Below are 13,660 nucleotides of genomic sequence, written 5' to 3' on the forward strand. Positions count from 1 at the left end.
TACTGGAGCAAATGTTTCAGTGTAGTCTATTCCTTCCTGCTGGCTGTAGCCTTGAGCAACTAGCCTTGCCTTGTTTCTGACTACATCTCCTTTCTCATTTAGCTTGTTTCTGAATACCCATTTCGTTCCAATAACATGGACATTCTCAGGCTTCTTCACTAAGCTCCAAACATCGTTCTTGGAGAATTGATTCAATTCTTCTTCCATGGCCAGAATCCAATCCTTGTCCTGAAGAGCTTCATCTATGGACTTGGGTTCAATTAAGGACACCAATCCTTTCAGACTCAGCAAGGTCTCTTCAGAGGGTCTGAAGGCAGATCTGGTTCTGACTGGTTCATCTTTGTTGCCCAGAATCAATTCCTTAGGATGAGCTGCAGTGATTCTGCTCTTCTTCAGAGTTTGTGAGTTAGAGGGACCAGCTTCTTCCTCTGGTTCATCTTCCTCTGGCTCAACTTCCTCTGGAGCTTTGCCTTTGTCAGAAACATTAATGCTCAAATCTGCAAACTTTTCAACTAGCTTTGACTGGTCAGAGTCAAGCTTATCATCAAATCTAACATGAATAGATTCTTCAATAGTCTTAGCATCAGTATTATAAAATCTAAAACCTTTAGATCTATCAGAATAACCAAGTAATAGACACTTAGAAGATTTAGCATCAAATTTATGCAATCTATCCTTAGTATTGAGAACATAACAAACACAGCCAAAAGGATGAAAATAAGAAATGTTGGGTTTTATGTTCTTCCACAATTCATAAGGAGTCTTATTCAGAATTGGTCTCACAGAGATTCTGTTCTGAATGTAACATGCTGTATTTACTGCCTCTGCCCAAAAGTGCTTAGCCATGCCAGTTTCTTGGAGCATGGTTCTAGCCATCTCCTGAAGAGTTCTGTTCTTCCTCTCAACAACACCATTTTGTTGAGGAGTTCTGGGACAAGAGAAATCATGTGTAATTCCATAGGAATCAAACAGACTCTCAAACTTGTCATTCTCAAACTCTCCACCATGGTCACTTCTGACACGCACAATTCTACAAGCCTTCTCGTTTTGCACTTGAGCAATGAAGGTAGAGAACACAGCATGAGACTCATCCTTGCGGGTTAGAAACTTTACCCATGTCCAGCGGCTATAGTCATCAACGATAACCATCCCTATAGTCATCAACGATAACCATCCCATATCTCTTGCCACCTATAGACTCAGTTTTCACTGGTCCAAACAGGTCGATATGCAGAAGTTCTAACGGCCTTGAGGTTGAGACAACATTCTTTGCCTTGAAAGGGACTTTTGTGAATTTGCCTTTCTGACATGCTTCACAAAGAGCGTCTGAAGCGAACTTCAGATTGGGTAAGCCCCTGACAAGGTTTAGCTTGCTCAGCTGAGAAATCTTTCTCATACTGGCATGCCCTAACCGTCTATGCCATACCCACTGCTCTTCATTAACAGACAGAAGGCACTTCACATTCTGAGCCTCCAACTCAGATAATCTGATCTTATAGATGTTGTTCTTCCTCTTGCTGTTAAACAGAACAGAGCCATCGATCTGACTTACAGCCCGGCAGGACTTTTGATTGAATATAACATCATAACCCTTGTCAGCTAATTGACTTATAGACAATAAGTTATGTGTTAAGCCGTCTACCAATAAAACATTATCAATGCATGGACTACTATCTACACAAATAGTACCAGTACCAATAATTTTACCCTTTTCATTTCCTCCAAAGCCAACTTCGCCTCCAGGCTTAAGTTTCAGCTCTCGGAACATACGCTTTTCTCCCGTCATGTGACGCGAGCATCCACTGTCCAGATACCATGATTGGTGTTTCAGTGGAGCTATCAAGGATATCTGCAACATAGATAATCTTGTCCTTAGGTACCCACTTTCTGGGTCCTCTTTTGTTAGTTATCCCAAAGGTTCTGATCACCTTGGGTGTCTCAACATGATATTTTAAAGGAATATTTGCATGATATTTAGTCATAGAGAAAGATCCCTTTTTAAGAGGGTTTTTAGCAACTTCAGCAGGTACAGGATCAGGCAATATGGTACCAGAGGGAACAAAGCATTCATACAAGGATTTAGCTTTAGACACAGAAGGCTCATTTCTAATTGGTTTAGAATAGCCAATGCCATGCATTCCATTTCTGCTTACACCATAGATCATTGAAGCCATTAAGCTTCTATCTACGCTTTTAGCCAGGAATCTTTGAAAAGATTTTTCATACTTAGATTCATGCTTACTATCAGAGGCATCGCAGGCAATAACTTCTTCTAACTTTGCAATTTGATTCTTAAGCACAGAGTTAGAATTAACTAAAGCATGGTTATCATTTTTCAAATCAGATATGATTTTCTCATGTTCAGAAGGAGTTTTAGAAACAGCAGATAAGTTCTTTTTCAGCTTCTTATGCTTAGACAACAAGGAGTTATACTTATCCATGATATCAGACAAAGCATGTTTCAGTTCAGAGGTAGAGAAGGAAGCAAATACCTCATTTTCATCGTCAGAGTCTGGATCTCCTTCTGATTCTGAGTCAGAGTCAACAGCTTCCTTTGACTCTGTTCCTTTGTCTTTGACAATAGCCATGAGTCCTTGGACTTCACCATCAGAGTCAACATCCTCTGACTCTGATTCATCGGACTTCACCATCAGAGTCAACATCCTCTGACTCTGATGCCTCTTTGGCTTCTTGTCCTTCTTCAATTTTGGACAGTCACTTTTGTAGTGCCCTGATTCTTTGCACTCAAAGCAAGTGACTTCCTTGATTGATGACTTCTTCTGACCTGAGGATTCAGACTTTCCTCTTGCCTTTCCAGAGCCTTTGAACTTGCTCTGCCTGTGCTTCCAGATGCGGTTGAGTCTCTTGGAGATCAGAGTCAGCTCATCTTCATCAGAATCTTCTGATGCTTCTTCAGATTCTTCTTCTTCAGCTTGAAGAGCCTTTGACTTCTCAACCTTAGCCTTTTCAGATTTGGATTTCAAGGCTATGGACTTTTTCCTCAGATCTTGCATCTCTGAGCGCTTCAGCTCATGGCATTTCAAAATGCTGATGAGTTCTTCTAAACTCATATTCTCAACATCTCTCGTGAGCTCTATTGAAGTCACCAAAGGCATCCAACTTTCAGGAAGACACCTGATAACCCTTATGACGTGATCTTTTGTTGTGTAGCTCTTGTTGAGAGGACGTATGCCAGCTACAAGCAGTTGAAATCTGGAAAACATTTCTTCAATGGACTCATTTGGCTCCATGATGAAGGATTCATACTTTTGGATCAAAGACAATGCCTTTGATTCTTTGACTTTCTTGTTTCCTTCATGAGACATCTTCAGAGAATCAAAAATGCCTTTAGCAAACTCACGATCTGTAATCTTCTGGTACTCCTCATAGGAGATAGCACTTAGAAGAATTGCTCTTGCTTTATGATGTTGTGAGTACAGCTTCTTTTGATCTGCAGACATCTCTGACCTTGGGATCTTTTTGCCATCTGCATCAACTGGACGCTCATAGCCATCCACAATAATATCCCAGAGATCTGCATCGAAACCCAGAAAGAAACTTTCCAGTCTATCTTTCCAATATTCGAACCTTTGACCATCGAACATAGGAGGCTTTGCGTTGTAACCATCTCTTTGAGTTTCACTGGTGGTGGCAGCCATTGTTTTTCACACCGGCCCGGATCACTGAACACTGTTAGGTGTGGTAATCAGAACTTGCGCTCTGATACCAATTGAAGGTATGAAAAACGGTAGAAAGGGGGGGTTTGAATAACGTTTTCAATACAAAACTACCACCTTAAAGATTTTAACAAATCTTTTCGAGAACTGAGTGCAAAAGATAGAGATAGAAAAGCACACAAGGATTTTATCCTGGTTCACTTGATAAATCACTCAAGCTACTCCAGTCCACCCGTTAAGGTGATTTCTTCCTTCTTAGAATGAAGGCAATCCACTAATCAGGTAAGAGTTACAACTGCACTTGAAACCTACAAGTGACTAACAGTTACACTGACTTAGCTCACACTAAGATTCACTCTCTTAGTCTTCTCTAGGATCCGATCAACCTTGATCTCCTAAAGGAAAATCAAACAACTGTTTGAGGTTGGTGTTTACAAGGGTTTGCTTCTGAATAAGCTGAGTGTAAACTAAATAAATTACAAGATGAAAGAAAGCTTAGAATATTTTGAATATCTTGCGCGTGTGTTGCTTCTTGTATTCACTTCTCTAGCCGCTTCTTTCAATCTTCAGCCTCTATATATACTCCAAGGATTAGGGTTGAGCGTTGCATGGGAAATGCTACCGTTGGAGGGCAGTTCTGGAAAATCCAGCTTCTGTTGTGGCTGAGAACGTTAGGTAGGTCGTCAGGAAGGTACACTTGCTTTTGTACTTGGATAGCGACTTGACCTTTTAACCTAGGAGACTTCTGATCAGAGGAATGCTTCGTATTGGAACTTGTGAAGCCGGTTGATCAGAGTCAGAGGGATAGCACAGATCCTCTGACCATTGTATCTTCTGATTCTGAACTCAGAGGGAAGAACATGGCCTTCAGAGTTTCTTGCTTCTGGACTTCAGAGTTTCCACTATTCAGCTTCTGGATCTTCAGAGTCTTCTACACCATCAGAACATCTGAACCTTCAGTGTTTCTTGGTTGTCAGAACTTCTGGATCTTCAGAGCTTCTAGCGACTGAGTCCACATCAGAGTTTGTATAACTTCAGAACTTCTGAAGCTTTTCCACTGTTCATACTGAACATGGTGAATGCGAAAGCGTTGCTTGGGTTACCCTTTATACATAGTGCTTCTGATTTGTGTGAGATTGAGTTGAGGTCAGAGCCTGTAAATAGCACACTCAGAAAAACACGTTAGAGTACCACAATTGTTCATATCAAAAGGTTAACTTGTAATCATCAAAACATAGAGTTGTACTACTAGATCAAAACTTGATCTTACAAATTGTTCATACTCAAATGTTAACTTGTAATCATCAAAACATAAGAGTTGTACTACACGATCAAAACTTGATCTTACAAAACTCACACAAAAACTTGAACTAAACCCAGAATTGCACGCACACACACATGTCAAAACAGCAGTAGAAAGCCAGAAAACGTGACCTCTACCCTGCTCCCATCATACTCTCGAACAACCCGACCAACATAAGACACAAAAGAGAGGTGAACACATGCCAACACAACCATATTGTAAAATGACCCAAGTCAATGTTCTGATTTACAAAATCTAAACCACACATACATTGCAGTATTCCAAATAGACTTGGCACTCAATCAATTCTTAAGATTCAATATCCCACGCAAGTGTGCTAATATCATCAATTTATTTAACATAGGAAGACAACACAGCCGAAAAAACAGTAACATGTAACACCAAAGCTGCACATTATATAGTACCTCTGCCATAAGCACACTGTCACACACAAAGGAATATCTCAAGCATCTTCATGTCCCAAAAGCGCCAGAAGCATTTTCTCATAGTCCCCGGTGGTGTCCTTGATGATGAGGCGATCAAGAGGGACAATGCTCCTCCTTTGATACTCATCTGCAATGATTTTCAAATCAATCTCAGTCTCCACCACTCTTGTAAGGGCTCCTTCATCTGTTCCTCGCTTGTTCATAGCCAAACGAATGAACTTCTCAAAGTACTTCTTAGGACAGACCAAGCAATTGACAGTTGCTCTCAGAAAAGATAGGTACTCATCCTTCGGATCAACTTTGAGGTCCTGCCACATTTATTAGAATTCGGATGAAGTCTAACTCTACTCCATAAACCAGCTTAGTTTTGCTAAAATTTTGTTGAGTAATGTGTGATCAGTACGTAGCTATAAAATAAGAGGCCATAGAACAAATGACAAATCACAAGCCAATTTATGCGGATACAAAAATCATAAAGTTTTATTCAGTCATCAATGTCTACTGCAACACTAACGCAAAGGGATCATATTGTAATTTACAATCCCCAAAAATAACATCATTTGATCTAGTCTGACAAAACAAAATGATAAGAAGTACAAGATCAAATGAATGGTAAGTGATGAACAATGCGACTACACAAAAAAAGGGCTATGCTTTGAAATCTAGTATGTCATACATCAATAATATTAACATGAACCAAATCATTAAAGATAGAAAAAACAAAAACAGATAAGTTGAAGAAGATCAATATCATCCTTCAAATAAATAATCTCAAATAACATCTCTATTTGTTTTCATAGCACACTTGTCTTTGCACATCACAGTAAAAGATCACCAGATAGATAGCCTATAAAGCCCACTAAGAAACTTCATAGGAATTTCTTTCGTATTTTCCTAGCTTTCAAATTTTATTTATTCATTTGTGTGTGGACTTCACTGTTTTGTATTAAAACACTAAAACATTTTATCATAAAGCAAAATAACCTAATGGAAGCAAGCTCAATGAATTTAATGTGAACTCAGATGTGTACCAAGATTTCAAATAAATCAGTACCTTACCCACTCTAACTGCTTTGTCGATCTCCAAGTTGACCTATGAACACAAAATCTGATTAAAACAAACAAACGAACACACAGAAAGCATGTAAGTTCTTATTCTGCCCAACCGAAAGAGAAGATGAGACCAAAATAGGGTAAAATAAAAAATGGTGCAATGAAAAAAAGGAAAGCTAGACAATGTTGGAGTAAGAGAAGCTGCAAAAATGAATATGAATGATGATTAATATAAAGTAAAGTACAAAACCAGCAATGAACTGGCCTGAGAACCAATGACAGTAAATCTAATGGAGACGGTAGCTTCATGAAATTGCACGATTCTTATAGCTAGTTTTAAGCAACACTTAGACCATTGAAGATAATCAAAATAAGGATGCTCCAGTAATCAAACAGAAACTCACCTCAAACAGACCCTGAGCTTTTCCTCTCTTCAAGTTTTTTCTCCTCCTTTAGACATATCATCTTTGATCTCTTAGTCTTGAGATATGCATATCTTCAGGCTGCCCAAGCAAAGGCAAGATGATTAGAATTAGACAAAGCTAACTATAGTTATGAGTTGCAACAAGAGAATTTAGCTGATATGAATATGACTAGACTAAATAAAACTATGCTTAAGACCAGAAATCCAAACATCTTGTGTCAGAGAAGGAAATAATAATACGAACCCCTCATTTCAACAAAACCCTGATTCAGGAAGCATGAACCAACCATATCTGATAGGGCTCAAAGTTCAATGTTCGTGTTCCATGAAAAGGCTAGAGATCCGTACATATCACATGTAAGAGTTCATTGATCTGCAATGTTCTGTCAAAATGCTTTCAATATGTGCATCTCGATCCTATGGAAAAGCCCTGCAAAATTTACAGAAAAAAAAACCAAGGTTTTCCTAAGAATGCCAGATTACATAATAAAGCATGACAAAACATCATGGTGAGGAATTAACAGGATCACACAGTCCCGACTTGCAATACCCTCTTCAAGTGAATTCTAGATTCTCCATATGCTAGCATCTACACCTATCAAGCTCTGCAAACACAACCTTATATATCAGTCAAGTCAGCACTTTTTCCAACATCATGATTCTGAGAAACAAAATACCTCATACCTGGTGTTTTTCCAACATCTTTGTTAACAGACTAAATATAATAAAAATTTAGATTTGATAATAAAAACATAACTGTCTTTCGAAGAGGATAAGATAAAAAAAATATAGATCCATACCTCCAAACTCCAGGCCCCATATAGAAATCAAAAGCTCTAAAATAAAAAATTCACAAAGAACCTTCAAAGCTTCTGTCTCAGCACAAGGTAATACCAATACCCTGAAAAATGAATGCAAAAAACTAAACTCATTCACCATCGTTGCTAAAACCGCTGACAAAATCTGATTAGACATGCATATATAGAAAGACTCTTCACATATCACTTTACATGAAGATAACAGCAAAGACTCCACAAATTGAAATAGCTAGCTTCTTATTTATAAAGACAAAACACAATACAAAACCAGAAACTATAATCTAAAATATCATTCCCTCTCTCTCTCTCTCTCTCTCTCTCTTGTTCTGATAGATGAAAACAAAGGAGAAGAAGAACAAAAAAAACAATTGAAAGAAGAAAATGGTCAAAGATAAATGAGCAAAAGGGAGGATGAGAAGATCTTACCGATGGATTTTTTGGAAGCACCGAGGTTTGAAAGTTGTTGTGTGTGGCTTCGACACACAAGATGAAGGAGGCGTTGGCTGGAGGCAACGCAACGGAGGAACAGTGGCAGAGGGAGAGGACGCGCGAGATCTGGAGATCTGCAGATGGAGAGAGAGAGAGCGGCTGGGAGTGAGAGAGGGAGAGTTTCGTTGCGGTGGCGGTGCAAGGAAGGTATGCACGACCGTTGATGATCTGGCGCCACCGGTAGCAGAGAAGGAAGGTGAGGTGAATGCCGAAATTGAGAGAAGAGGGTAGAGTTTCGTTTCCGGAGCAGGAAGAGGAAATGAATTTTGATAGAGGTCTAGAATTTGAAAACAAATATGGAGAGAGAGATAACTAATATTCAATTTGAATTTCAAAAGTTTCGACTCCCCCAATTTGTCGAATTCATGCACCTTGACTTTACTGACAAACTGGGAGAAAACGGGGAAGGAGAGTGGGACAAACATCATAATTACCCAAAAGTGGGAGGAACTTCAGATTTGATCGCAGAGTGCAGTGGGAAATATCGTCGAAACGCATTGGTAATGGAGTCTTTGAAAGAGGCCTGAAAATTTGACACCTGGAGGATGCCTGAGAAGATGCCACGTTGGATTTTTGTCTTGATAATGGACCTCTGCATTGTATCTAGTCTATATACTTTAGAAAAGAGGAAGGCTGTGAGCCCCACCTCCATGACTTGGCACTTCAAGATTTACTCTCCAACACCCCCCTCTTTACATGACAAGTGTCACCTTCTGATTGTTTTGGACCGAATTAATAGAGGCCCAATTTAATTTCAGTTTTTAAATGGAGGCCCAATAATCAAATCTTAATGATTTTGTTTTTATGGTTTATGACTCACAATTTATTGCATTCACACGATAAACTTAACGAGGAGGGGTTTACATCATCAACAATTTATTATTTCCATTAATCAGCAAATAATTCCAACTCTGTGTAAGCATGGAAAATTCGAATTATTTGACTTCTTTTGTAACTAATAAAAACTGAATAATTTTCCTAATATGTTTTAAATGAAATTGAATGCAAAATGTATAAATACATTGAACAAATCATTATTACAATAAAATTAAGTAGTTTACGCATAACATTGAATTAAAAAATTGAAGGCATATTGTGTAAAGAGAATAATTTAATTGACCAAAACACCGAGATGCTAATCATATTTAAATCATTCCTTATTTAAAATGGTGGAATTAATGATAATTACATGGTAAATTTGAATTCTGTCAAATATACACCACAATAAAATTAAGTGGTGTACGCATAACATTGAATAAAAAAATGAAGGCATATTGTGTAAAGACTTTAATTTCATTGACCAAAATGCCGAGATGCTATTCATATTTAAATCATTTCTTATTTAAAATGGTGGAATTAATGATAATTACATGGAAAATTTGAATTCTGTCAAATATACACCAAATGTTATGCGTTTAATCGTGACAAGCAAAAGTCAAGAATGAATATGAACCTTCAATTCTGCATATAATTATTTTTTCGTTACAAACTAATCTCTTCGTTACTTTTTTTTCCCTTTTTTAAGATGATTATACCAGTAACCCTAATTCTCAAATTCCTATATAAATCACCTCATGGTATTCTTCAATTTCATAATTTTTTCCCACCAACTATTAGTTTTGAGATATACTTTGTTCGAATGGTAATCGACGATCTCGCCACCATCGATGTGGCTTAGTCCGAGCTTATATGGATCCAAGCTTCCATTTTCCATGGACATGATTCTTATGGATGACAAGGTAAATCACTTTTCACATAAACATCATGTTTTACGTCCTTTTTTGCTTAATATATAAATCTCTTATGTTCTCATTTTAATGAATTTCAGGGTTGTAAGATTTATGCGACCGTTACGAAGACTCTGATATACCGATTCCAATCTTTGCTAAGAAATCTTCAATCTGGAAAGTCAACATGACAATTGAAAATAAAAAAGTTGGGTACCTGCAACTTAAAGATGAAATCATTGAGTGTTTACTCCTATGGTTTAAAAATTAATTTGAAGTAAATTTCCCATAAGTTATGGCCACAGATATGTAACAGAATTAGTTTATTGTGTAGAGATTTCGGATCCCTCACAATATATGGCCACAGTTATAGGTCATAATTCACTCCATTTATTTAACGGTTTTTTACTTTTTAATTAGGGAATCAATTAGAAATTTGATATCAAAAAATATATAAAATCCACGGTGGTAGGCAGCATTGTGCATTCACCTACACCATGGAACAAAACGTTCAGAAGGTAGGTTCTGTTGAGGCCAGGGCAAAGAGAAAAGCAATATTATCAAATAGAAGAGATTGTGGTACCTCATCAAGTTCATCCAACCCCAATTCTTCCATCTTAGATATCAATACTCAAGCTCTAGATACACCTCCTTCAATTTCAAGAAATTTTTTCTCAAGACTGCAAAGATCTCTTCAAAACACCACTCCCAACAAGTCAATAGCAGTGCAAAAAAACCAAGGGCTAAAGCATGTCAACCCCTTTCAAAAGATGAAAATTCTAAATGGGGGTAAGAAAAATTTTGTTGAGGCAGTAAGATATTTAGTTGAGGAAGTTGGCATTAATGAAAAAATTTTGGGTAAAGTCATTCTACTGAATCCCCATATTCTGGTCCAGCGCATTGACATTTCATGGAATACTCGATATATGTTTCTTAGCCAAGAGTTGGGTGCACCCAGAGATAGTGTTGTGAAAATGGTCAAAAAAACACCCTCAGCTTCTACATTACAACATAGATGATGGATTACTCCCTAGAATAAATTTCTTAAGGAGCATAGGAATGAAAAATCCAGATATCTTGAAAGTCTTGACTAGCCTTACACTGTATTATTCATGTAATTGGAGTCCTAACAAAAAAAATTAATATTTCTCATTTAATTTTATTTTCTAATTTAATTTATTTGCCTTATTTCATTTAATTTTTTTCAGATCTTCGTATAGAGGATGAAGAATTACAGAACTTATGTCTGATTGAGATTGAAAAAATATTGCAAGGCAATGGAAGGTCACTCAAGGAATTTCCATGTTTACCATACCCTAAATTTTCAGAAATTCATACTTTTGAAAATAGATTCGTTGCAGATGAGTTGAATTATAATAGGGATGAAATGGTAAAGATTCATGATGAATTGGTCAGTTCTCTTACTTCAGAGCAAAATATTGTTTATAAGAATGTTTTGGATGTTGTTTTGTCTGATAACGGCAGATTCTTTTTTCTATATGGTTTTGGAGGAACGGGAAAAACATTTGTTTGGAATACATTATCTGCTGCTTTGCGTTCAAGGGGCCTTATCGTCTTAAATGTCGCATCTAGCGGAATTGCATCGCTATTGTTACCTGGAGGTAGAACTGCTCATTCAAGGTTTTCTATTCTTATTTCAATAAATGAGATATCAACCTGTAATCTTCGTCACGGTTCCCCAAAAGCTGAGTTATTGAAAAAAGCAAGCCTTATTATTTGGGATGAGGCACCTATGTTAAACAAACATTGCTTTGAAGCTTTAGACAGATCTCTTAACGACATTATGAAGACTCAGTTTACCCATGGTTATGACATTCCATTCGGAGGTAAAGTTGTGGTACTAGGAGGCGACTTTAGACAAATACTTCCAGTTATTTCCAAAGGAAGTCGTTCAGAAATTGTCGGTTCAGATATCAATTCTTCATATTTGTGGAAGCATTGCAAGGTAATGAAGCTGGCTATTAATATGAGATTGCAAAATGCTACATCGACTTCTTCAGCAACAGAAATAAAAGAGTTTGCAGATTGGTTGCTTCAAGTGGGAGATGGTACAGTTAAAACGATTGATGAGGAAGAAACATTTATTGAGATTCCTGCAGATCTTCTTATTGAACAGTGTAAGGAACCGTTGCTTGAATTAGTTAATTTTGCATATCCAAAACTTGCAAATAATTTGCAAAAAAATTCATTCTTTCAAGAAAGAGCGATCATTGCACCAACACTTGAATGTGTAGAGGAAATCAACAACTTTATGTTAGCAATGATTCCTGGTGATGAAACATAATATTTGAGTTATGATACTCCGTGCAAGTCAGACGAAGATTCGAGTGTCAATGCAGAATGGTTTACATCTGAATTCCTAAATGATTTCAAATGCTCTGGAATTCCAAACCATGCAATTAAACTGAAATGCCGGTGTCCCTATCATGCTCATTTGAAACATAGACCAAGCTGCAGGGTTGTTTAATGACACTCGAATGATAGTCAATGCTTTGACTAAATATATAATTGTTGCTACTGTTTTGAATGGAAACAATATGGGTGAAACAACATTTATTCCAAGGATGAGCTTAACTCCATCTAATTCTGACATCCCATTCAAATTTCAGCGCAGGCAATTCCCTGTTGCTCTATGTTTTGCAATGACTATAAATAAAATTCAGGGGCAATCTTTATCTCATGTTGGACTGTATTTGCCAAGACCTGTCTTTACTCACGGGCAGTTATATGTTGCACTTTATAGAGTTAAATTTAGAAAAGGGTTGAAGATGCTCATCATAGATGACGAAGGAGTTGTAACTAACACTACACGCAACGTAGTGTATCAAGAAGTCTTCGATAATATTTGACATGTAAGTGTTTATTTATCTTAAATTTAATTTCAATTTCAATGGTAGAAATAGAAAAACTGATATGGTTAATCTCTTTATTGTTTTACAGAATAAAAAGATATCAAGCAAGTTATTGATCATCTAATTTGAAGGTGTATAGACGTTTCTATAAGGTTAGCTTACACTTTCAAATTATACACAGTTTATATTTGTATTAGTTACTGATTATTACACTAATAATTTTCCCTTCCTTTCTAGGTTCTATAGCACAAATATGCTTGATTGACAACAAGCTCGGTTATGAAGTCTTTATCATTAACCATGGACTACAATTTCGAATAAGGGTTCATATTGCTGTCATTGTTATTTTTTATCTTATTTCAATTTCCATGTAATGCATTACTTAAAAACGTGTTTTTTATTTCTATTCAAGTGTAGTTCATGTGAGGTATCTACAACCTCATTGAATAAATATATTTACTATGGTCAATTCATGTACATGTTTGTAACATATGTTCTGTTCCATATCTTTTATATATACTTACTGAAAAGAGACTAAACTAAGTTAAAAACACATTACTACTGATTTATCTTTACAATAAAATTAATCGCCGTGCAACGCACGGGTAAAGAACACTAGTATAGATATAAATTGAGAAGGTCTTGGAATTGAATAATATATATATATGGGAAATGCTAACTTACTCCCACTTGTTTTTTAGAAGGAGTAAGTTAGCAATCAACACCTTTTCATTTAGACAAAATTGTCCCTCACTTTTATTCCTTAAAAAAAAAGTTAAGGTGGGTTTCTTGTAATTTTGCTTGCAAAATCTTTTATTTAATTAAAAAATCAGAATTTTCTCTCTCCTCA

The 13,660-nt window shown here is 36.8% G+C and overlaps 1 protein-coding gene across 1 annotated transcript; it reads left to right on the forward strand.

The window, feature by feature from the left end:
• Window positions 1-10,434: 10,434 nt before the first annotated feature.
• LOC130744471 (uncharacterized) lies at window positions 10,435-12,242 on the forward strand. Its single transcript, XM_057596653.1, has 2 exons — window positions 10,435-10,726; window positions 11,146-12,242. Exons 1-2 carry the CDS (start codon window positions 10,435-10,437, stop codon window positions 12,240-12,242), a joined length of 1,389 nt encoding a protein of 462 aa, XP_057452636.1.
• Window positions 12,243-13,660: the final 1,418 nt, after the last annotated feature.

This window comes from Lotus japonicus, chromosome 3, assembly GCF_012489685.1.
Source record: "Lotus japonicus ecotype B-129 chromosome 3, LjGifu_v1.2".
In the NCBI taxonomy this organism is placed as follows: domain Eukaryota; kingdom Viridiplantae; phylum Streptophyta; class Magnoliopsida; order Fabales; family Fabaceae; genus Lotus; species Lotus japonicus.